The sequence below is a fragment of the Periophthalmus magnuspinnatus genome, chromosome 3 (genome assembly GCF_009829125.3).
Source record: "Periophthalmus magnuspinnatus isolate fPerMag1 chromosome 3, fPerMag1.2.pri, whole genome shotgun sequence".
Classification (NCBI taxonomy): Eukaryota; Metazoa; Chordata; class Actinopteri; order Gobiiformes; family Gobiidae; genus Periophthalmus; species Periophthalmus magnuspinnatus.
In genome coordinates this window covers 2,650,478-2,676,163 of record NC_047128.1, presented here as the reverse complement: position 1 = coordinate 2,676,163, position 25,686 = coordinate 2,650,478, and the positions used below count along the sequence as shown (strand labels likewise).

Below are 25,686 nucleotides of genomic sequence, written 5' to 3'. Positions count from 1 at the left end.
GACGATATGATTTTGATTCTACAATTTTCAGTTTACCACACCAAGCCTTTTTTTTTTTTTTTACCACAAACTTACAAAAGAGCAGTGTATCATATTTACAGCTATCTCTGTGTACTAAAATGTTAAAATAAAGCGTTGTATGTATGTTCTAGGCAGCAAATCGACCAAAACAAACTATCGGCTTGTGCTGGAGACTTAAAGCCGATAGCAGATACACTAAAATGTCCAAATATTGGTCTGTCCGGTCTATCTTTATCACTGATTGCGAAATAATTGCCCGTTGGGGACCTAATAAAGTGTTGAAGTTGAATGAAAGAACATATAATCCACTGAGGTTCAGCTGGTCTTTCGTACCTGACAGTCTCCACTGCTCACTAGCGCCTCAGAGTGGTCATGTGACGTTGCTGTGTCGTGTCCAGTCAGCTGATTTAAACAGGTTTTGCGCCATTTGCAGCCCAACTTCTTCAGGACAGTATCCCAAGTGTGTGAGAGTAAATAAGTCCCCTCGTCCCGGTTTAAAGTCCTGTCCTCCACGTTTCTGTATTTCTGTTTGTTTTCCTCTGTCCCAATGATGTTTGCTCCATCCCAGTCCATATTGTGGTTCTCTAATATGACTTTAACTTTATTCTTTTACAATATAATTTAGTGCAAAAAGGAAAACTGTAAAAGACTTAATGATTCTTGTCTTGTTGTTTTGAATAATTGAATTAGTTTAGTTGGTTTTTTGTTCTTATTTCAAGCAGCAGTAGCTCAGTTGGTAGAGTTTTCATCCACTGACGCACAGGTTGGTGGTGCGATTCCAGCTCCCACAGATGAATCCTTGATGTAAAGCACTTTGAGAGACTTGAAGGTAGAAAAATGCGATGTAAAATTTGAGCTTTGGCCCCAGTGACTAAAGATATGGGAAATGTTCTAAATATTCTGAATTTAAGTAAGTCCAGTCGCTCCGTTTCCGTTGTTTCATTGGGCAACACACTCGCCCTCACCTCTCTGGCCTGTATGAATGTGTCAGCTTGAAAATGTGTTTTTGAAAGCGTCTTAGCTCTACTCTGTCAGCACTGAACAGTATGCGATTTTTAGCAGTTCATTAGTCCATTTGTGCCAGCCTTGTTTTTGAATTTGAAAACATTTGTCAAACTCAGTTCACTCCCATTCCCTTTGCTCATAGCACTCAAATTTCAAAGGACCAAAACGCATTTTTATATTCAGAAAGTCAAATAATTCGTCTCATTTTGTGCTAGAGAGCGAGAGAGAGAGTACACTGGAGTCAAAATATGTCCCAAGATAAAACTTTGTCATTGAAAATCTTTAACCAATCACTTCTCTCTTTATACAAAATGGCTCCCTCGAGCTTCAGAGCCTTTTACCTGATGAGAATCGTGTGCCAAAAAGCCATTTGCTTGATTCTTCTTTATGTGAGTTGGACCCAGTGTGAAGATAATAAGCAGAAGTGATCCTGCGTGCACGGCGACGGCACTCTCCCAAAAACAGATAAGAGGACGAGACCAGGGATTTTTGCTGCGCCGTGGAGCTATTTAAATACATGTATGTGTGAAGGAACGGTTTGCTCCTGTAGTGACTGGCAAAGCAAGGTACATAAAGTAATTCAAAGTGCTTTACACAATAAAAAGACATTAAAATCACAATGCAACGAATCAAAGTCTAAAGAATCATCATAAAATTAGCATTAAAAGAGAAGAGGCAGAATAAAAACCTTTCAGTGATCTGATAGTAAAAGGCAAAAGGTAATACACTATTATGGCCCAAGCATAAAAAATACAGAGACCTATATTTATTTATACACTCCTCCTATATATCCACCAGTATAATTTGTGTTTGATTTTATAAAACTAAAGCTACGCCATTTATGACATCAACGTCTCCAGAGACTGAAGATGGAAATGAGCGTTTTTACTTTAACCTGGCACAAACATATGACCTTTTTGTGTAGGTCAATGTTTTTTATGTGCACTAAGCCTGTCATGAAAACCAAATTTGAAGTTTTATATATCACTGAAGTAAATATAGACGATAAACGATAATATTGAAGCAAATTTATGCCACTGACGCAACAACACAAGAACAGATTTAAACCACAAAAACTATTCTAAATCTGCAATATTGTTAAAACGTCATGAGCTGCAGTAAATAAACAGCAGAATGAAACTCTTTAGTTGTTAGTTTACATCTGTAATGCAACATAGATGTTATTAATTCAGCCTTTTACGGCTTAAATCTTATCATATAGACAAAAAAATAACCAAAAAACGTCCCAGTAGTGCAAGGAAAAAGTACTACACATGTAAAATATTGACCTTTCATATATAGAACAATAAGCTGATATAGTAATTATCATGACAGCCCTAAAATAAAATAAAAAATGCTGAAATTAAATAGAATTACTCATTATATCACTAATGATTTTTCACTTTTTTCCTGCTAAAATTGAGCAACAGCCAGTAGACAGTGGGATATTGTCAGGCCTCATAAAATTTTCAGTTAGCATAACCAATGGAGATTTTAAGATCGCTCACTTAGCATTCATTTAAAAGTATTTTAACACTATACCAGTAGTGGCCCAGCCTCTTATCAGGTTATTAACTATACCTCCATTAAAGGCTTTTATACTGAGACGGGATGAAGGGCCTCTTAACCCATTACTAGAATAATTAATGCAATAATGTGGACTGTAGTATTTTAATGAGAGACTCTGCAGCTCCTCCCTGTAGCACCAGAACTGCAGTGGTCTTGATCCATTGGTTTCACTTGCAATAAATCTTCGTCAGAGTCTGGCCGGCTTTGTGTTTACTGCTGTTGGCAACGCACAGCTCATGATACGCTTCTATTGAATGCATTGATTTCTAAAAGTCTGCACAATTTAATATGTTTTGTGAACCTCTAAATAGGTACGCAAACTCCTCCTAGCATTACGCATTATATTTTTCGCTTCGTGTGTAGGTGTGTTTGTGGGTGCAGTGAACAATATTTCCATTATGTGTTTTTTTCTCTGTGATGACTCCATTGTTTACTTGATTCATTTAAAAACAACTGAAATTCCCTGAAACCTGACACTAAACCTAGACTAGACCAGGACTAAACCAGGACAAGAACAGGACCTAACATAAGGGCAGCACTGTTACTGAATCAGAACAAAAATATTAAAGACACAGCTTACAAAATTGACTTAATTGTCCTAGTTTACTAATTAAAAGATAATGATAATAACTGTGGACTAGCTGGTTGCAGTACTTCTCCCTGACCACCAGTCCGTTCTGTCGTATTTGTGTAACAGTGCCAGTGTATTCTGCACATGACTAAGTGCCATAGACTGTTTCCGTGTTACAATTCGACGGTTTCACACTTCCTCGGCTGCATTTGAAGGGCACTTACGTCACTTCCGGCGCGACAAGACCCGCCCCATTTCAGTGCACCCCACGAATGCGGCCGACAAATGTGCCCTGCATTTCTATGGAGATCGGCCATGAACGAAGCGTGCATCTGAGCAGACTTCGCAGCCTTCTATATCCCATCGTGCACCGTGCGTCACTTCTTCTACGGGAGAAAATGGAGTCAGCAGCTGTCACGGTTGCTAGGCGACGTAATGTAGGTGACGTAATGTAAACGCACAGACAGCGGTTGATGTACGGTCCTTGGCGTAGACCTGCCCCATTTCGGCATGGCCTTTGCGGTCCAGGGAGGCTACACGGAGGAGTACCCTTCATCGGCCGGGTCCTTAGAAGTATGCAGCCGTTGAATTGGGACACAACTTGTATATAAATGGCTATCTAGCTAACCTGCTAGCCACCGCGTTCCAGATAGGAAGTGAGCATTGGTGTAGTAGTAATAATAGTAGTAGTAATAATAGCAATAGTAGTAGTAGTAATAGTAGTACTGTGTGTGTGACCTGTTGTGTGCTTGTGCTCAGGGAACCGTATCCTCGCGGCCACAGAGCGGCTCCAGCTGTGGGCCCCTCCCCCCTCGGACGCCCTGATCGAGGAGGAGGACGGACAGAGCACAGACGACAAGCACCACCCCGTCCTCAACGACTGGACCTGCGTGTGGCAGTGCAAGTATGGAGACATTTACTATTTCACTATTCACTTCAATGCATTCAGTATTTATAACACTGTCTTTGATGACTAAAAATATCCCACAATGCATCAAGCCGACAGTCTCTGTTAAAGGACTTATATTACGCTATTTCCTGATCTATGTTATAATGTTGTTTCCTCATCACAAACAGACCTGGAGTTGTGTTGTGTCACACATGTTTAGCGCACAAAAACTGCAGATTTAGGCTGAGTTGTTCTCTCAAACTGAAAACACTCTGTTCCACCTTGTGATGTCACTTCGTAAAAAAAAAAAAAGGAAGTGCTCCACTGTGTTTCTAAACTCCACACACCTTCACTAGAATCATTTGGATGATTTCAGCCCTGGAATTGTCAATCTCTACTGAACTAAAGGTGAAATGTAGCTGTTAACTTGAAAACTGCCACTTCATGACATCACAAGGTGGAACAGCGTGTAGACAGACAGTAATGCAGCTCAATTACTTAAACATGTGTGAATGAAACAAAACACAACTCCAGGTCCGTTTTTGATGAAGTAACAATGTTATAACATGGCTTAAAACTCACAAGAGTCAATTTTGCGTAATGTAGAGAACCGCTGTTTTCATAATTAGCAGAGTTTAAAGTAAAATTCTTAGCAGTTGAGTTGAAATATTTTCCGTTGTATACTAGCACATTGTCTAGCACATCAAACACAAATATAATCTGTCATATCTGTTTCCACTTAACCAAAAGGCCATAGACTTGCAGACTTATCTCGATTTTTCCATCCCTTTCTCTTTGAATAGCTAGTTAGCCACAATAGAGGTCCACCTTTTCCTTTTGTTTGCTCTGTGTGCTCTCTCATTACCAAACAAACACATACAAAGCCGATTACTAATTGTCAGCTGATGACACACGAACGAGTGAAGCCACAGAGAAGGAAGTGCAAACTCTGACACCAGCAACACAAGTCCAAACCCAAACGCTCACCAAACACCAGCTGACAAGCGCACGTGGACGCAGCAGGAGAAGTGAAAATAGAAAAATTAATGATCCAAAAATGAAGGTAGCAATGGGGAATAGAGATGGCAGTTTCACACCAAAATATCAGTAAGCAGAAACTGACTGAGGTATCAAAAAGTACCGGTTCTCAGGCAAAAATATCAGTCTTTAAAATGCCTGTTTGGTTTTTTTTAATCAAATTTTAAAGGGGCGATATTATGCTATTTTCTGATCTGTGTTGTAAAGTCGTTTCCTCATCACAAACAGACCTGGAGTTGAGGTTTGTGTTTCATTCACACATGTTTAACACACAAATCCTGCATATTTAGGTGTTCGAGTTCTTCTCTCAAACGAAAACACTCTGTTCGAACTTGTGATGTCATGTGGCAATACAGGAAGTGCTCCAACGTGTTTTTAAACTCCACACACCTTCACTAGAATCATTTGGATGATACACAGCTCTGGAATTGCCAACTTCTACTGAACTAAAGGAAAAAGGAGGTGTTAACTTGAAAACTACCATTTTGTGACATCACAAGGTGGAACAGACCATTTTGAGCTTTGGAGATGTTACAGACTAATAATAAAGTGTTACTCAAACATGTGTGAATGAAACAAAACACAAATCCAGGTATGATTTTGAGGAGTTAACTACATTAAACATGTCTTAGAGCTCATAAGATATAAGTTATATTTTGTAATGTAGGACCTTTAACAACAGCACACAAACAATTAGAAGAACAACAAATGATGTCAACTCTGAACTAAACACAAAATATCAGATCATTACAATATTTTCACTGTGTTTTCCAGAACTGCTGCATCTATTCATATCGCCAAGTGGTCTCCAGATGGGGAGTACTTTGCTACTGTTGGAAAGGTATGATTATGGCGACATATCATCGTCTGGGTCCTGGACTGGTTAGCATAGTTAGGGCTGTGCAGTTTTTGTGCAATTTTAATAAAATTTGATTGAGATTCAGTCATATGCATAGACTGTTTATATAAATGGACATAGCTAACCTGCTAGCCGCTGCGTTCTGAATAAGAAGAGATTATGGACGCTCTTCCGGCTCCATCGACTCTGGCTTCAATTCACTTTACATGGGAAAACTGACGCCCCTCTCTCCGTCTTAAAATGTCCGTATTAACCCGCTCTACGTGATCCTCGTTTTTTCTTTCACTATTGTGTCTGTAACTCAAGATATGAACATTAGTAACATACTTTCTCTGAGGTCGCTCCCACTAGTGTTACCAACATGTTTGATTGACAGCGTTGCTAAGCTCCCGCTCCCTGCTAATCCAGCTCTTTGGTTGCTATGATACTCGTGCTCAGAATTCCACATATGGAACTCAGCTCCAAATTAGCCCGTATAACCGCTCTAGCCTCGATGAGCTTCATTTGACAGGAGCCGAACGCTGTGGGTGATGTCACACTCACTCAGTCCGTACAGTCTGTGGTTCAAGCCCTGTGCATTTTACTTCCTGTTTGTTTACCATTTACTGTGTAACATGGGCATTATGTAAGTAATATGACTCCTTTGTGTGAGATTTTTGTTGTTTAGCATCTGCAGAGTCAGCACACTCATTATCTAAGCTTTTAAGGAGCTCAGTTAGCAACAGCAATTAGCCCAAAACAGGATATATCACTAGGCTAAAGCTATTTGTGCCTAATTTGATTATAATTCTTGTGCTAATGATCTGCTTTGTCCTAGGATGACTGTTTACTCAAAGTGTGGTACCCCTCCACCGGGTGGCGCTCCGCTGTGGTGGTCCAGGACCCGTCTGATAAGAAGGCTCTCCCCGTGCACTTCTCTTTTGTCTATTTGGCCCATCCCCGATCGGTCACCGGGATGTCCTGGAGGAAGACGAGCAAGTTTATGCTCAAGTAAGGAAACGCCAATACAGATTTGAATACCTCAGTGATAATAAACAAAAACCTCAAAAAACAACACTTTCTTATACAGTATATCAAATGTATATGTAATTTTCAGTGCAAAAAATAACTTCCTTGAATGTGCACTATGTAACTTTTTCTTCTGGGGGTTTGGCACCTTCTTGTCTTCATATTGTTTCCTCATCACAAACAGACATTCACACACAAATCCTAGATATTTAGGCTTAGTTCTACTCCCAAACAGAAAAAAAAACTCTGTTGTAATATAGGACCTTTGGACTTACCCTTCTTGCATTTATTCAGTTTAGGGAGTTGTTATTGCTCACATAAAAAAAAAAAAAAACATGCATTCTTACTGTGAGCATGGTCACTTCTCCACAGATCTGCACACAGCAGCCTATCTCCATGGAAATGGATAGAATTAATGTCAGATTGTGGAACATTCCAGGCAAATTAATAGCATCTTCTCTGAGTAACTTTGAAAAGTTGCAAAGTGCATCTTGAATTTCACCATGTGGTTTCATATTTGTTCTGACATAGACAAAGCCCTGGCCCCTCCTTACCTCAGTGACCCCTCCGTACCTCACTGAACTCGCCCCTCCGTACCTCACTGACCTCGTCCCTTCATACCTCAATGACCTCACCCTCACTGACCTCGTCCCTTCATACCTCAATGACCTCACCCTCACTGACCTCGCCCCTCCGTACCTCAGTGACCCCTCCGTACCTCAATGAACTCGCCTCTCTGTACCTCAATGATCTCGCCGCTCCATACTTCAATGACTTTGCCCCTCCGTACCTCAATGACCTCGCCACTCCATACCTTGATGACCACCCCCCCCCCCCCCCCGTACCTCAATGACCCCTCCGTACCTCACTGAACTCACCTCTCTGTACCTCTCTGACCTCGCCCCTCCATCCCTCACTGACCTTGCCCCTCTGTACCTCAATGACCCCTCCGTACCTCACTGAACTCACCTCTCCGTACCTCTGTGACCTCGCCCCTCCATACCACAATGGCTTCGCTCCTCCGTACCTCAGTGACCAACCCCCTCCGTCCCTCACTGACCTCGTCCAGCTCCATCGCCGCTCCCGCCGCCTCCGATCAGCCGACTCAAACATCCTCACTCCCGCAGTCAAACCAAAGCACTGAACCTTGGGGGAATGAGCCTTGCCATCGCTATCCCAAACCTCTGGAACTTTCTCCTCTCCACACCAGAAACACCTTCAACAAACAGCTAAAAAAACTCATCTTTTCCTCATAGCCTATAACTCTCACAGATGCCCGCTTCCTCCCTACTTGTTATGTCTGTCCTGCCCTCGTTTTATGTGAAGTGTCTTTGAGTTACCGTGAAAATACAACCCAAATGATGATGATGAATAGATCAAGATAATTCCCAGACTGTTCCGGAAAGGTCTTGTCCTATTTATGGATTTTAGCATAAAACAGTAGTGTCATTGTGCGCCTCTTGTGTGTTTCTTCCAGGGGCTCTGTTTGCAATGTTCTGCTGACATCGTGTGAAGATGGAGTTTGCCGACTCTGGTCCGAGACCCTGTTGCCAGAGGATAGTCTGCTCGGGGGGCAGATATCTGAGAACTCACAGTCCTTCAGCTCCAGTCTGCCAGGGTTCGGAGGGAAGGACAAAATACAGCATGCCTTGGAGGTACAGTATGTTACGTGTGAATATTTGCTCTAATTTAGGGGAGAACGATATGGCAAAATTAATTTCTTTTCCCCATCGTTTTGAGTCAATGTTACTTCAGCGTAGTACTACAATTTTGATGCTTTGTCTAATTTTTGCTGTTTAAAAATATGAAAAACAGAACTAGTTCATTTTAAAAGGTTTGTAGCAACATCGTGATTATAGACTGCAATGAGTTTATAAGCACTTCACAAATTCCAAAGGCCAGAGCTGAGTTTTCACTGTAGTGGTAACACACATTAGCATAGTAACAATGCACTTCCTGATTCTTGGGCGATAAAGCTGATTTTCAGGTTTATTTTGACCTTAACAAGCCCGTATTCCATTGTTTTCTGATCTATGCTATCATGTTGTTTCCTCATCACAAACGTACCGAGTTGTGCTTTGTTAGCCTGAGTCTACTCTCATACAGAAAACACTCTGTTCCACCTTGTGATGTCATGTGACAATACAAGAAGTGCTCCACCGTGTTTTTAAATTCCACACACCTTCAGTAGAATAATTTAGATGATTTTAGACCGGGAATTGCCCATCTCTACTGGTAAAAAGGGAGCTGATAACTTGACCACTACATGACATCACAAGGTGAACATTTTGAGCTTTGGAGATATAGACAGGCTAATAATAGGGTTATTCAAACATGTGTAAATGAAACAAAACACAACTCCAGGTCTGTTTTCGATGAGGTAACAACATTATAACATAGCTTGAAGCTCACAAGAGTCAATTTTGCGTAATATAGGACCTTGAAGAGCCATTTAATTTACATATTTGTTCTTCTTCTTGCAGTCGATCCATCACTTGAAGCACTTGCGCAGAGGCCGGAGGCGGTCCTCTGCTCTGGTGACCCACAGTGAGCTGCTGCCGTCTCAGGCCGGCACCCACGACCCGCACACGCACAGGCACCTGGTTCACCACGGCAACGCCCTCTGCCACTTTCACATCTCCGCCAGTATTAACCCCAACACAGGTACGCTCGGCTGTGTTATGTGTTTGTTCAGTTTATTTCTCTTCTAGCTTTTCCACCATTTGATCTCAAAGCAGATGATGCAGACTGTTAACATTTAAAGTAGTGTTGTTAAAGTACAAAAAACAGGAAACGGCTTGTTACTCACTAGTAGGCTTTGCTCTGAATGTCATGATTAGGGATTTTTCAGCATTGGTGCAGATACAGAAAAAGATACAGATAAATTTGCTGGATTCGATGTAATAAGACAATTTACAGGCTGATTTTGGCTCCAGATGTTATAATGTTTGAACTTTTATCCTTACAAAGCTTACAAATTAGTTATAACAGTTAGATAACATAATTGGATCCATTTTGTAATAACTGTGTTTTAAGGAATTAAGTGCCATTTTTGTCCCTACACTGGTATCAGTTAATATTCCCCCTCTCTTCCCACTTGTAATGTGAGGGAAGTATACATGAAGTCCTCCATTGTGTTTTTAAATTCTATAAACCTTCACTAGAATCATTTGGATTGGATTTATTGGCTATTTCAGCCCTGAAATAGCCAATAAAACAAAAGGTAAAAGGAGGTGTTAACTTGAAAACCACAGCTTCATGACATCACAAGGTGGAACTGAGCATCTTGAGCTTTGGGGATATAGACAGACTAATAATAAAGTGTTACGCAAACATGTATGAATGAACCAAAACACAACTCGGGTATGTTTTTGTGGAGGTAACAACATTATAACATAGTTTAAATCTCACAAGAGTCAATGTTCCGTAATATCGGACCTTTAATGTGTTAATAATCCCATCCCAAATGTCCGCTTCACTTGTGTGGTTTTGTGTCTTTCCTCAGATATTCCTTCCCTGGCCGATGCTGCAGCGTTTAACTCCGACGACGGCTCTGGGGGCGGGGGCTTCGTGGTGCATTGGCTCAACAATAAGGACCTAAGCTTCACCTCTTCTATGGACCTCTTTATGCTGCAACTCCGCAAGTTCACAGAGCAACAACTAGAACAAGCCACAGACGATCCGATAGACCCCGACGGATCCCCTATGAAATTTGAATTTGGTACGACTAAGATGTTACTTACAATAAAAGATCTTTGCTAATCTAAGCACAATAATCTGCACAATAATACACTTGTGATTTAAATGTCTCTCTGTCTGTTCTGGAGACAGCCCTGTAACTATCTAACCCCAATCACAATGAGTCATTTTTGGTATTAACTTCAGTTCTGGGTAATTATGACAGCTGGTAAGAATTTTGCTATTTAATGCCCTAATTTGAAACATTACACTGCAATTATGTTGTATTTTGATCTTTTTTTATCAGCTCTTTTTACAGTGCTGCTTATGTAGATATAAATGATTTTGCTTATACAGCTACATTACCAGTCAAACGTTTGGACACACCTTCTCATTTTCTGTTCTTTTTCTTTATTTTTACTGCTTTCTACATTTTATATACCGTACATACAGAAAACATCAAATATATGAAGTAAGATTTATGGAATTATGTAGCAAAGAAAAAATACAATTAAAATTATTATTCCTCAAAGTATCCACCCTTAGTTTTGTCAACAGAGCTACAAAACCCTTTGGTCAAGAAATGCCAAAAGTGCAAATCAGGGTTCAAAGCAAAGGGTGGCTAATTTGTTAATATTTTAGTTTACAAGTTTAAAGTTATTTTGAGTTTATTTATTTGTTTGCTACACTCCACATGTGTCATTCGTAGTTTTGATTCTTCAGTGAGAATCTACAGTGAAAAAAAAATCATGGAAATCAAGAAGAAACATACATGAAAACGTGTGTCCAAATCTTTAACTCGTAGTGTACATTTATATTTATACCGCTTCATATAAGAATCAGATCATTATTCAAATTAAAATGTGTATAGACTTTTTTAGATAAAATACAACACAAAATGAAATGCAAAATAAAACCATTGAGGACCTAAAAGACAACCAAAAAAACAAAGATCTGAACACAAAAACTCAAAAAACACTCACTCAAATACAAAGATATATGTGTAATCCCTCAGTCGTCCAGGTCTGATCCACCACAAAAGAAAAATAAAATCTGTCAACTGGACAAAATGTTGTAAGAGTGAAGATGTTTGGCTGCTCATCCAAGCCGCTTCTTCAGTTCTGGTCAGATTGCTGGTGGACACTGCCTTATATCTGCCTTAGCATGGTCATTCAAGCCAGTAATGAACCAGGATGCTAATAGGTGTGAAATCACTCATTAGGGGCTTGAATGACTACGCTAAGTAGGACTCACATGCTTTGAGTTTCAGTGTAGTCAGATAGACAGGCAGTGTTCAGCAGTATTTTATTTTTCTTTTGCGATGACTCAAATACGAACCAAAAACCATGAAATCCTGACTAACTTCTAACTGTCTCCTTGTACATAGACCTGGATGAGATGTCCGACAAAGCCTCCTCTGAGCACGGAGAGGAGGCAGAGCCAGGGGAGCAGGGGAGCACCAAAGCCTCCTCCCCAGGCTCCAGCTCCAGCCTGCCCCTACCCTCCATGCTCCTGGAGAGGAAGATGGAGACGCTGATGACAGACTGGAACAAAAGCCCCGACATGCTGTTTACCATTCACCCGGTGGACGGCTCCTTCCTGGTGTGGCACGTCAAGTATCTGGACGAGTTTAACCAGGGAATTTTCAGACAGGTTCAGGTGAGTGTTGGCTTTCTTTATCCTAAATCTTTATTTGTGGAGACGTCTGTTTGTGTCACACCCACTTATTTTATATTTTAAAGGTTTTACTCTTAGGAAATTCATAACAATTTCTAGGGCTGAAATCGACTTGGATCAGTGGCAGAATGTTCAGCAGTTTCCATGGTGACACAACGCACACATTAGCAAACAGTGCCAAAAACGTTTTAAGATTGCTTGAAAACTCAAGAAAAAATATAAAATGGATTTAAACATCACATTTTCAGGCGCCTGTGAACAATCCGAGCGTTCATCGTCCTGTTTAGGAGTTTGATTTTCAACCAAAAAAAGGTGTGACTAACCGTAACTGAAAAACTGTTGGCTAACGCGAGCTAGCTTGTAACTGTTATGTGTGAGAGACTTGTTTTACAGCTCACATCAGCTCACCTGTTGTAGTTCCAGCATGTAGTATTTCTGGGCAGACTGTGTTAAAATAAAACAAAAATAAAAAGTCTAACAAAGCTTCAGACAGAGCAGTGCCTCTAGTTAGCATCACACCCCTAGGGCAAAGAATAAATTGGCCGACTAAAAGGGGGTTATGGAATTAGCTAAATATTTCATAACTGTGTCTATGATCTGATTATAGACAGATAGATTGCTTATTTGTTTGTAAAAAAAAGGCAAAACAAATCACAATTCCGTCCCAAATCTATATGCAGTGTCATTTTTGCTGTTGCCCATCATAATATTTCATAATACCAATCAAATAATAAACGTTTTGGTTGACTAAACAACTAAAAGACCCTAAATATTCCCCCGTATGTTTCAGTTTTGTAGTTTTGCCTCATGAAAACAGGAGCAGGGTGAGGTGACAGTGCAGTTTCATGATAAAAAAGGAACTGAAACTCCAATTGAAGGAAAGTGAAACTCGAAGTGGCTTTGATTTGTGGTGTGTGTCTTTGTCTTATATGAAACCACACAAAACTGATTATTCATGAGAAACTAGGAATGTAAGGACAGGAGTCACTCATGTGTGATGTAAATTTGAGCTGTCTAGACCAATGCCTGTGCCTGTCAGACATTTTTCAATTTTTTTTTTTAGATTTTAGATCCGACCATGAAAAATGACCCATGTCTATAATATATTTTTTTGCTTCTTGTCATGTATCCAAATTACTCCCCAAATTTTGTAGAAATCCGCACATTAGTTTAACCCAGAGATGCATTATTTTAAACCTGGTTCTAAAATGTGTGATAAAAATAGTTAAGTTAAATAGATATGCAGAGTTTAATAGCAAAAACAGATATCTCCATTTTTAAACATTTCCAAAAGATTTTTTTTTTGTTACCATGAATTTAGAGATATTAGCATGACAGTAATGTAAAGCGGATTTTATTAAGAAGGGATGGAATCATATTTTGACAACAGTAAAATACATTTGGCTTTTGAAAATATTACTATGCTAAGAAGAGAAGACGTTTGGCTGCTCATCCAAGCCATTCTTCAGTTGTGGTCAGATTACTGCTGGACACTTACCTGTACATATATATAGATAAACAATATACAATTTGGTCCACAATCTTTTAATCCTGGGACTATATGGTGTATAATAAGTCTTTAATACGTTTTGGAAACTTTTATATTTTTATTTGTGAGGCAATGAATGATGAATGCTGTTGTTGTGTTAATCCACCCCCTCATATTTCCTTTTAAAACCAAGACAAAATATCCACATCTTTTTTATATGTCCTATATTGTACTTTATTTTACTTGTAGATACACATATCTGTACCTTACCTGACACAAATTGTTTGGCATCTTTGTTACTTTAAGTATTTTTACCATTGTTACATTATTATTATTATTATTATTATTATTATTATTATTATTATTATTATTATTATTATTATTATTATTATTATTATTATTATTATTATTATTATTTATTTATTTATTTATTTATTTATTTATTTATTTATTTATTTTATTTCACTCATAAAATATAAAAATACTTCAACTGTGTCCTAAAGTTAAACATATAAGAAGTGAATAAAACGTGACAGAAACAACAATAATCCTATGTTATCTGCCCCCATTTCCAGGCAGTACTTTAACACTGATCGTTACTTTAAATTATATATTAGTTATTTCATTGTGTGAGCTGCTGAGTTGAAGTATTTTTGTCTAAATCAGTCATCTAATCATTTTCCTCATTCTCTCACTCCTGTAGTTAAACCAGGGACAGGTTCAGGTGAGTGGTGTGACATTTCTAGGGGTGTAACAGATTAAAGACTTGCCCTGCGCATCACGCTGGGGGTGTTCTGCATGTAGTGTGTGTGGCAGAATGTTCAGCAGTTAACATGATGACACAACGCACGACCTTTGCAAACACTGCCGAAAAAGATTTAAGATCGTCTGAAAAGTCAAGAAAAGATACAAAATTGATTTAATCAGCACATTTTTCAGGAGCCTGTGATCAATATGAGCGTTCATGGTCCTGTTTAGGAGTTTGATTTTCAACAAAAATAAAAAAGAAACTGAAAAACTGTTGGCTAATGCTAGCTAGTTTGTGACTGTAATGTTATTTGAGTGGGACTCGTTTAACAGCACAAATCAGCTCACCTGTTGTAGTTCCAGCTAAGTCAGTTCTTTCTGGTTAGATTATGTTAAAGTAAAGCTCAGAAAAAAGTCTAACAAAGTCTCAGACAGAGCAGTGCCTCCTGTTAGCGTGACACATCCAAGGAATATTAATGACATCAGCAGCAAAGTAAAAGGGGATGAGGAATCTGCAAAAGATTTCAGAACTATATCTATGATCCGACTAAGTGAAACTGAAAAACCGTTGGCTAATGCTAGCTAGCTCGTAACTGTTATGTGTGAGAGTGTTCCAAGCCTCAGACAGAGCAGTGCCTCCAGTTAGCATCACACCACAAATCAGTAATCGTTTATTATCACCGTTTTCCTCTCTCTCTCCCTCTCTCACTCCTTCCAGGTCTCCTTCTCTTCTCGCATTCCTGTGGCGTTTCCCACCGGCGACGCCAACTCTCTCAGTAAAAATATTCTGATGTACGCCTACACGCTGACAGAGGGGGAGAGCGGCGGGACCGGCGAGCAGACGAGGAGCACGCAGCCCCTCGCCCGCTCCGCCTCCGCCTCGGCTGGACTCACTTCACTGGGCATGAACCCCTCCTCCGGGTCCCAGCCCATCACCAGCCCCGCGGTCATGATGGTCTCCAAGCACGTGGACGGGTCCCTCAACCAGGTGAAATAAATCAGAAATGTGCTGTCGGGACTCAGAAGGATAATAGTGTGGGTTAAAAATAACACCTGCTTCAAAGAGCTGGAGGAAGCACGTCATTAGGGTGGGGTACAGTTAGATTTTTCCTCCTTTCCTTTTCGATACCGATACCGATACCTGAACAGTACTTTTTTCAGTACTTGTGTATTTTTAAGTCTAAAATTAAACCTGCTATCTCCTTAGAATAAGCATCGTTATACTTTAGATCAGGGGTGTCAAACTCATTTTTACAAAGGGCCACATCAACAAAATGGTTGTTCTCAAAGGGCCAGATGGAACTGACTGTAAGATAAATGTGACTAAACGTAACCAAACTTAATGTTGTTGTTTTTTGTTGTTTTTTTTAAATCTTGTTAACCGTTTCTATATTTATTGCTTCTTCAAGTTTCAAATATTGCACATGGATTTGCACAGAGATGAAAAAATTGCTGTTTAACTCTGTATCTAATGATAAACTGACATTTTAAGACAGTCATACCTTTTAATTTCCTTTGTCGCGGGCCACATAAAATGATGTGACGGGCCGCATTTGGCCCACGGGCCTTGAGTTTGACACATGTGCTTTAGATTAAAAATAACACCTGCTTCAAAGAACTGGGGAAAGCTGTAACTAGGGATTGGTACTGTTTGATTTTTTTCTCCCAGTTTTTCAAAACCTGCTTTTTTCGATACCGATGCCGATGCCGATACCGATACCTGAACAGTGCGTTTTTCAGTGCCTGCATTTTTTAAGTCTGAAATTAAACCTACTATCTCCTTAGAATAACCATAACTAGGACTTGGTAATGTTAGTTTTTCAAATACTTTCTTTTCAATACCAATACTTGAGCAGTACTTTTTTCAGTGTATATATATTTTGAAGTCTAAAATTAAAGATACTGTTTCCTTAGAATAGGAATTGTTATACTGTAGATTAAAAGTAACACCTGCTTAAAAGAACTGGGGGAAGCTGTAACTAGGCCTAGGTACTGTTTTATTTGTTTCCCCATTTGTTCAAACACCTGCTTTTCGATACCGATACCTAAACAGTACTCTTTTCCTGTATTTTTAAGTCTAAAATTTAAGCTAGTATCTCCTTAAAATAAGCATCAGTATACTGTAACTTAAAAATCATCTGCTTAAAATAACTGGGGGAAGCTGTAACTAGGGCTTGGTACTGTTTGATTCCCCCCCCCCCCCATTTTTTCCAATACCGATACCAATAACTGAGCTGTACTTTTTCAACACCCATATTTTCAAGTCGAAAATTAAAGCTTCTATCTCCTTAAAATAAGCATTGTTATACTGTATCTTAAAAATAACATCTGCTCCAAATTCAATTTAATTTGTTTCCCATTTTTCAAACACCTGGTTTTCGATACTGATACCTGAACAGTACTTCTTTCAGTACCTGTATTTTATTTTATGAGTCTAAAATTAAAGCTTATATCTCCTTAAAATAAGCATCGTTACACTGTAGCTTAAAAGTAACACCTGCTGCAAAGAGCTGGGGGAAGCACAGCACTAGGGTTTGGTACTGTTCCCCATTTTTTGAACACCTGCTTTTAAATACCGATACTGATACTTAAACGGTACTTTTTTAGTTCTTGTCTTTTTAAGTCTAAAATTAAAGCTATTATCTCCGTAATTAAGCGTCATTGTATTTTAGCTTAAAGATAGTATTTTTTATGAAATATATAAAACATGAAATGTGTTTATTTGTTCGCAAAGAGCTACCATGATATCAGAAAGTCTACAGAATTCATAAAAATGTGTTTAGTTTATGATGAAAAACACTGCTATGTTTGGTGACTTCAACTTCTTTTCAACTGTTAGTAATACTATAATAATTAGATAATTCCTCTATAAAGGTCCATAAAAAAGTACAAGTATTATTATGTATTATTATGATGTAAATGAAGGGCCCATATTACACTATTTACTGATCTCTGTTATAATGTTGTTTCCTCATCACAAACACCTGGAGTTGTGTTTTGTTTCATTCACACATGTTTAAAACCAGCTAAAACTAGCACTTCATGACATCACAAGGTGGAACAGAGCATTTCAAGCTTCGCAGATGTGACGGACTAATAATAAAGTGTCACTCAAACATGTGTAAATGAAACAAAACACAGCTCCAGGTCTGTTTTTGAGAAGATAACAACATCATAACTTAGCTTAAACTTCACAAGAATCCATTTTGCGTAATAAAATCCCTTTAAGTGCATAACTCTAAACTCTTCCTTTGTGCGTGTGCAGTGGGCGGTGACGTTTGCGGAGCGCTCGGCCTTCTCAAACGTCCTCAACGTGTCTCATAAGTTCCGTTACTGCGGTCACCGCTTCCACCTGAACGACCAGTCCTGCCACACAGTGCTCCCCCTGCTGCTCACCTCCTCACATCACAACGCACTGCTGACTCCGCCCTCCGCACCCGGCAGCATGGAGGGCGAGCAACCACCGCCCACCCTACCCTTACCCAAAGGACTGCCCAGGTACACCGCAGTAGAGAACTAAAAAGAATATTTAAATGTTTTTGAATGTTACTTTTATGCTTGGAGATCACAGTTTTATTTCATCTGCAACATATTAATTTACAGAGACTAAACCAGGACTAAATCAAGGCAAATTTTGGATTTAATGAGAAAAATCATTTATAAAATCAACTTTATTTTATATATTCTTAAAAAAACAAAAAAAAAACAAACTGTGCACATTTGTCAGATTCCAGATGCAAATTTCTCATTCATTTTTTCCCATAGACTTTTGAAAAAAAAATTCTATTAAAAGTTTGAAAGCTTGCTCAGGCATAATCAGCTATGTGGTAACTAATGACCACAAAACATATACCGTAATTCTCTTTAAAATCTGTTTCTGGAACTTCATAAACTACTATGTTATTGAACATTTTGCAGAATCTTGTGTTTTAAACTTGCTTTTTGTATATTATATTATGCTTTATGGATATTAGTTAGCACGTAGCTAGTTAGCCTCAGCGATGTGCGTGATGGCTCCCTGGTGTCAGTCAATACTACGATATCTTTTGGATTATATGAAGAAATGAATAGTTGTCTGCGTGAGATTCAAAGCGTGGATCATCACTTTGAGATACTGCATAGCCCTAGTTTATAGTATTGACCTTATTAGGCTCCGCCCACTTTTGCCTTCGAAACGCTCCAAACTGTGCCTTCTTTGTGTTGGCACTTCCAGGTTAAGGGGGAATTCCCAAATGGCGAAAACGTGGAAAGTTTCGCCTCAATAATCTGATATAAAGTAGTGCTGATTTGTGTAAAATGTTCTATGTTCATGTGACCAACAAGTCAACACCTCACGATTCTCTGGAGGCTTTAAAACGGCTCTGTAGTCCGTATTGAACTTATTGGATGTCAAGATCGCTAGCCCCGGGTAAAATAATTACCACCCAAATGATGATGGCGGCGCCCACGGCAACGTCCAGGCTGGGTTAGCTTTAATTCAGTAATTCAATCCAAGTTTATTTATATAGCACTATTAAAACTTCTTGAGCTGACCAAAGTGCTTCACAAAAAAACAAAACAAGAAAATGCTCAAATATATAGATAACACAATACATAGGAAAAATATAATAAAACACCAAGATATCCTGTCTAGCTAGTATTAAATACCAGGGAGAAGAGGTGGGTTTACAGTCTAGTCTGAAACTAAATCTGAACTGATTCTTGTATACTGTAAAATCAGCACAGAAACAGCCTCAAATAATCATGTTTTTATCTATTGCAAACTTTAAAGGAAGAGCCATAAGGTGAATACTGTCGTTGTGTCCTTGGGCAAGACACTTAACCAACCCCGGCCCCAATGTCTGTGTACACCGATGTATGAATGTGTGTGTGTGAATGGATGAGTGGTTCCAAAGAGTTTGTGTGGGCGAGAAACTAGTTTTATAGATGAATATAATGCCACAGTTCCAAAATCAGATAATGCCACTTTAAATGTCTCCTGCGTTGATTCATTTAACTAACTTTGCCCTGAGAGCCTGTGAGCGGCGGTTGTCATGACATTAAACCAATCTTAAATTCAATTGGAAAACCTCGCAGCTACTTTGAGTTTCAAAAGACGATTAGAACAGACGCAATGGAGACACTTTTAGCATTTCCCAACACAATGCAACAACTCATTAATAACGAATGACGCTGAAGCAGAGCTATTTTTGTCCCTCCAGGAAGCAGCTTCGTAACGCAGCCACCCGCACCTTCCACGACCCCAACGCCATCTACAGTGAGCTGATCCTGTGGAGGGTGGACCACATCGGACCCCTGTCCTGCACCGGCGGGGTCTCCGAACTCGCACGCATCAACTCTCTCCACACCTCCGCCTTCAGCAACGTGGCGTGGCTACCCACTCTCGTCCCCAGCACAGTCCTTGGTAAACAACACGGTCTATTTTTATTTTATTTTTATTTTTTTTCAATGTGGGTGAATTGCTAAGTAAAAGCTTCTTGTAGGTTGTATGCAGAAAAGAATGGCTGCATTCAAAGTGTGGACACATTTTGAATTTTATAGGAACTAAAATATATAACAAAAAAACTATATGAGTCTTCCATTTTAAAGTTTGAAGATGGTGCATTTTTTATGTGGGTGAATTGATTAGTAAAAGGTTCTTGTAGATCATGGGTGTCCAAACTTTTAATAATAATTGGAACGTTAATTTTAGGTCTTTTTCACAACAAAATGTGATATTATTGAGATAATAGTGGTAGAAATAGTTAAATTGCTGAAAAAATGTCTGTATGATAAAATAGGCCAATTCAGCAGAAGGTCTGAGGACCAATAAAAATGGTCTGAGGGCCGCATTTAGCCCCCGGACCGTAGTTTGGATACCCCTGTTGTAGATTGTATGCAGAAATGAATGGAGTTATTCAAAGTGTGATTGCATTTTGAATTTTATAGAAAGATGAAACAAACAAAAGCATAAAACAAAAAATTATATAAATCTTCCTTTTTAGAGTTTCAGATTTTAGTTTGCAAAGTAAAAAATAAATCAAAAAACTATAGAACGCTTCCATTTTAGAGTTGAAAGAATTAATACAATTTTGTGATGGTGTATTTTTTTATTTTTTTTATGTGAGTGAATTGATAAGTAAAATGCCTTTATAGATCATATGCAGAAATGGTTGTATTCAAAGTCTGGTCGCATTTTGAATTTTATAGATAATAACATCAACCAAACAAAAATATAAAACAAAAAATTACATAAATCTTCTATTTTAGAGTTTGAAGAATTAATCCAATTTTGTGATGGAGACTTTTGTAAATTAATGCATATAGAGGAATTAATTTGAAGCTACCATCTGCAACTTTATTTGATTTTATTTTTCACAGTAGATGACAGATGTTAAACCTGTTCCCCTCCCCCCTCGTCCTCGCTTGGCCTTTGTTTACTCACACTATCAGACTGCAGTAACGTAGACAACATCTAGTGGCGAGATGTGAGAATTACAACAGACAGCAGGGGTGGGTCGGCCAGTCTAATTGTAGATGTCAGCTTTAAGATGTTTTTGAAAGTGAACATTTGAAATTGGATATCTGTGTAATCCCTCAGTCGTCCAGGTCTGATAGATATAAGGCAGTGTCCAGCAGTAATCTGACCAGATCGTTTTCTCCATTCGACAGATGTGATCTTTTTCTTTTACTATTTGAAATTGGAATCCCTGTGTTTGGGCGTGTTTGCTCCTGGGTACACTGGCGTCCCTCATCGACCTAAATAGGCTAATCCTCTAGCTAGAACGATGTTTCAGACTATGGATTTTGCAGTGTCATGTTGCCCTTGTTGCACCGAGGGGAAGCAATAAACAGCACCTTAATAACGCAATTATGTGAGCTAAAAGTTCACAAGCTTTTTAACCCACGCAGTTTAAAGGGCAACTATTCTGATCTATGTTATAATGGTGTTTCCTCATGAATGAATGAAACAAAACACAACTCCAGATCTGTTTTTGAGAAAGTAACAACATTATAACAGGGCTCAAAGTTCACAAGATTAAATTTTGCTTAATATAGGACCTTAAATAAATAAGCAAGAATGTGAACTACTTCCTTCCCTCTTCTGATTTTGCGAGAGTTTGAGTCAGACACTTGCTCATTCATGCACAGAGTTCTAACGGTCCGAGCTAATTTATCCCCCCAAAGTAGGACGCTGTATAAACTTTTCACTTCTCTGCTCCTTCAGGGACTTACTGTAACAGCGCCAGTGCCTGCTTCGTAGCTTCAGATGGAAAAAATCTCCGCCTTTATCAAGCTGTGGTGGATGCCAGGAAACTCCTCGATGAGCTGTCGGATCCGGAAACCTCTGTGGGTTCATCATACGGAATTTGTGTCATAATTTTTGCCCTATATAAATCATATACTTTAGGTTTGCATGCTTTCTAAATTCTGACTTGGTTTGGTGGGGTTAGACCTGTGATAAATAATTACTATTCATTTACATCAGTTTAGTGGCAGTTTGTGGAAAAATAGTTAAAAATCCGTATTTTACCAAGCCAGAAAATTTCATCCAAAATCCTGGGATAATTTAATTTTCATTTCATTTATTTCATTCAGTAAATCAGTAATGTATTTTAACAACAATACAGTTAAATGAATGGGACCATGAAAAAGACCATTTACGCACAAGGAAGGTGGTTTTCAGGCGTTTTAAACTTTATTTTAACAAACTAAAGGCGTTTTTGCTTCGTTTTTATTAGCGTAATCATAAATATTGTGCAAGTTTGACATGTTTTGGCCCTTGTTAACATTATGGTTGCTAGGTAACCGTTTAGCAATTATCTCATATATCACATCTGCTGCGCGTGTCCAACCAGGAAATAAAATTATAAACTTTAATTAAAATTTTAAAAGAATGTCAAAGATGATGTTGAAACAGACCTGTTCTGCAAAATCATGTACCTCCTTGAGCTTGTTTTTGGAGAGTTTGAGTAATAGACGCCATTTTACCGATCCATCCCCGTTTTCACCTCCACTTGTACACGCCCACTGTGATGTACTTACTCCCTTCTTCGATTTTATTTTCTTAATCAGTGATACTCGTAGGATTCGGAAGCGTCACGTAATCATTTTGGTACAACTGAAAAAACATCTGCTACTCGTTAGTGTGATGTGCAGCTGTCCATAGGGGACGCCGACAGCTACACGGCTCTTTTGTTTCTTTTATTAAGTCATTTTTAGCTGAATATTACGATTTAAAATGTACAAATTATAATAATGATCCAAGGGTGTCATAGATTATAACTGTAGAGCAGACACAAGCACATATACGTCTGCTTTAACTTTCTCTCGGTGATATTAGTAGTCTAGCCTTATGCATGCAGTTTTAACTCTGAAAATGAAACTTTCTCTTGCTAACATACTTTCTATCAGACTGCACCTACTTGTTCTGTGTATATCGAGCAACTGCTGTGTTCTTGTTTAGAAACTGGTGGGCGAAGTGTTCAACATCGTGAGCCAACAGTCTACAGCCAGGCCTGGGTGTATCATCGAGCTGGACGTCATTACCAACCAGGTTAAACGCATTTCTGTCAATATCCAACAGCACGATACCATATGTTTTAATAAAAGGGGACATGCGTTATGCCAAAATCTACTTTTATCAGCTTTTTACCGTATTATAACAGTGTTCCATCATGCTAAGTTTTCTCAGTAGTATTGCGATGGCTTCATGATGCGTGTTTGAATAGCAAATCCACTTTATTCGTATAGGATGGTCATGTTTCTTTTTAAAGGCTGAAAAGCAAATATTAGCCTAAGATTGAGAATTTTAAGGAATAAAGGTGGGACGAGACACAATTCCCACAAGATGAGACACAAGATTTGGTCCACGGGAACAAAACAAGGCGAGATTTTGAAAGAATTATAATAGATAAAATAAATAAAATAAATAATCCAGTGTTTAAAATGTTGTATTTATCCTGTTAAATACTTTTGTTGTCATTATAGCGCTGGGTTTTGTAACTCACTAAGAGGCATGCTACAATATTAAAATTTGGTTTAACGATTATCAAGGCCAAAATAATTACATCGCAATAATTATTAAAGTTGCTGACAGTTTAAAAAGTGTTTTGGATATGGATAATTATAATTGTAATACGGACAGGTTCCATATTTTGACATTTTTAGGTCGTTTTAAATCAATATTGTGGTTTATAATGAACAAAATGAGAAATAATGATCTATGTATGTTATAGTTGAATGCTAAATACCCCAAAAAACATATTATATTTATTTATTTATGTATTTTTTCCCCATTTACATTCTCTATGTCTTCTTTTCTCACTTACAAATTCCACCTTAGCCCCTCCAAAATCACAGAAATATCACACTGGTCACTATTTTTTTGTCTATCTTGCATTAAATAAATAAAAAAAAAAAAAAAGTCTTTTTCAATGAATCGCCATAGTAACCAGTGTACTTGTGTGTGTCTCCAGTGTGGATCCAACACTCAGCTGCTCCACGTCTTCCAAGAGGACTTCATTCTCGGATACAAACCTCCAAAAACATCTGAAGTGACACCGCCAACATTTGGTGATGGAGGTACAGGACATGTTTCACACTAAAATATATATCGAGTTTTTGTTTTATGCTAAACTTACCATTATTCTCTTGCTGTTTTTTTTTAGATTACCAGCCTCCTCCATTTTCCGAGAAGTTTTTCCTGGTTGTGATTGAAAAGGATTTGAACAGGAATTCTGTGCTTCAAATGTGGCACCTGCATCTCCAGTCTGTCCAGGCCTGTGTCGGTGAGTCCAGACCACTGTTTCCATTACATAGACTCAGTAATTTGAACTTGAATCCATATGTCTAGCCCAGTGAATAAACATATTAAAGGTATTGCCATGCATGTAGGCCTGTCACAATAATTATAAATGGGACAATCATTTTTGGGGGTCAGTGCTTATCGTGGGTTCTGTTTGTTTGTACTGGTGGGACATTTTTGGTTATTTTTTCTGCAGTATGATAAGATTTGAGTTGTAGAAGGTTGAATTATGAACTAAAATTACACAAACTAATTACTTAAGTGTTGCATTTTGCTGTTTATTTATACATCTTAACAATATTTAAGAATATTGTACATTTAGAATCATTTTTTTTGTCTGCACCTGAAATAAAATGTGTTTTCATGACAGACCTACATGCACGTTTAGATAAAGGTCCTATTTAACTAAACTCATTGAGCTTTTATCCATGTTATATAGTTGAGTCCTGAAAAAAATGTGTAAAACTGTTTTTGTAATAAAGCATATCTATGTTACTATTGTCGTGAGAGCCCCAAAAAATATCTAGTTTCAAAACCAGTATTTTAAAATCCATTCACCTCCCCCTGAGTAATTCTTCCCAGTTTTCAAAAACCCTTCAAGCAGACCTATTGCGTAAAATCATCTTTTCAGAGCTTTTAACCTTGTTATAGTTGTTTCCTTCTCCTTTACCCTCTGCAGTTGTATTAGGAGTGATTCGTGCATATTTGAGCAGTCTTTAATCTTTAACGTCAGCTCCCATTGGGCATCCCGTTTTTGTAACACAGAATCAGTGAGAGAAAAACAAAGATTATGGTAACATTAGACAGCTCTAAGGAAATAACTCCATGACACTCTCCCGGACAGTTTTTTCTGTCAGTTTTTTCTGTCACATCACAGCGGCAGAAAGGACTAAGTGGGCGTGGCTAAAAGTTGAAACTAAAACCTTGTTCCTGACTCATGGTTTGCGGCACAGGCTCTTTAAATTCATCCCACTGTTTTGTCCTTGTGGCCAGACGAGAAGAGTCCAGACTTCAGCTTTCAGAGCCAGCTCATGGTTCCTAATCAGATGGTGAACCCAGACTCCTCCCCCGAGTCGTCTCCCATCAGGCCTCTGCCTCGCTCGGCCTCCACGGCAAACCTCCAGTCTGCCAGTAAACTCATCCTCAGCTCCAAGCTGGTCTACAGCAAACGCCTGGACCTGCCGCACGGCGTGGAGGTCACCAGGGCAACTCCATCTGCAGGTAGGATACAGTAATGTTAGCGTATGTAAACCAGAAGTTTACATACGCTATATAAAAACACACAAAAAATGTCTAAAAAAAAATCCTTCTGTCATTATTTTGGTATTTAGCAAATATAAATAATTTT

The 25,686-nt window shown here is 38.7% G+C and overlaps 1 protein-coding gene across 1 annotated transcript in view; it reads left to right on the top strand.

Moving 5' to 3' along the window:
- The window catches only part of dmxl2 (Dmx-like 2), a 125,497-nt gene that overhangs the window by 34,176 nt on the left and 65,635 nt on the right, over positions 1-25,686 (top strand). Inside the window, exons 5-19 of the mRNA XM_055230928.1 lie at positions 3,926-4,070; positions 5,868-5,934; positions 6,770-6,942; positions 8,438-8,615; positions 9,444-9,624; positions 10,466-10,681; positions 12,026-12,297; positions 15,270-15,539; positions 17,817-18,049; positions 19,753-19,955; positions 21,759-21,880; positions 22,998-23,087; positions 24,010-24,115; positions 24,202-24,321; positions 25,332-25,559. Of these exons, the coding sequence (XP_055086903.1) occupies positions 3,926-4,070; positions 5,868-5,934; positions 6,770-6,942; positions 8,438-8,615; positions 9,444-9,624; positions 10,466-10,681; positions 12,026-12,297; positions 15,270-15,539; positions 17,817-18,049; positions 19,753-19,955; positions 21,759-21,880; positions 22,998-23,087; positions 24,010-24,115; positions 24,202-24,321; positions 25,332-25,559 (2,604 nt within the window). The remainder of the gene's footprint in view (positions 1-3,925; positions 4,071-5,867; positions 5,935-6,769; positions 6,943-8,437; positions 8,616-9,443; positions 9,625-10,465; positions 10,682-12,025; positions 12,298-15,269; positions 15,540-17,816; positions 18,050-19,752; positions 19,956-21,758; positions 21,881-22,997; positions 23,088-24,009; positions 24,116-24,201; positions 24,322-25,331; positions 25,560-25,686) is intronic.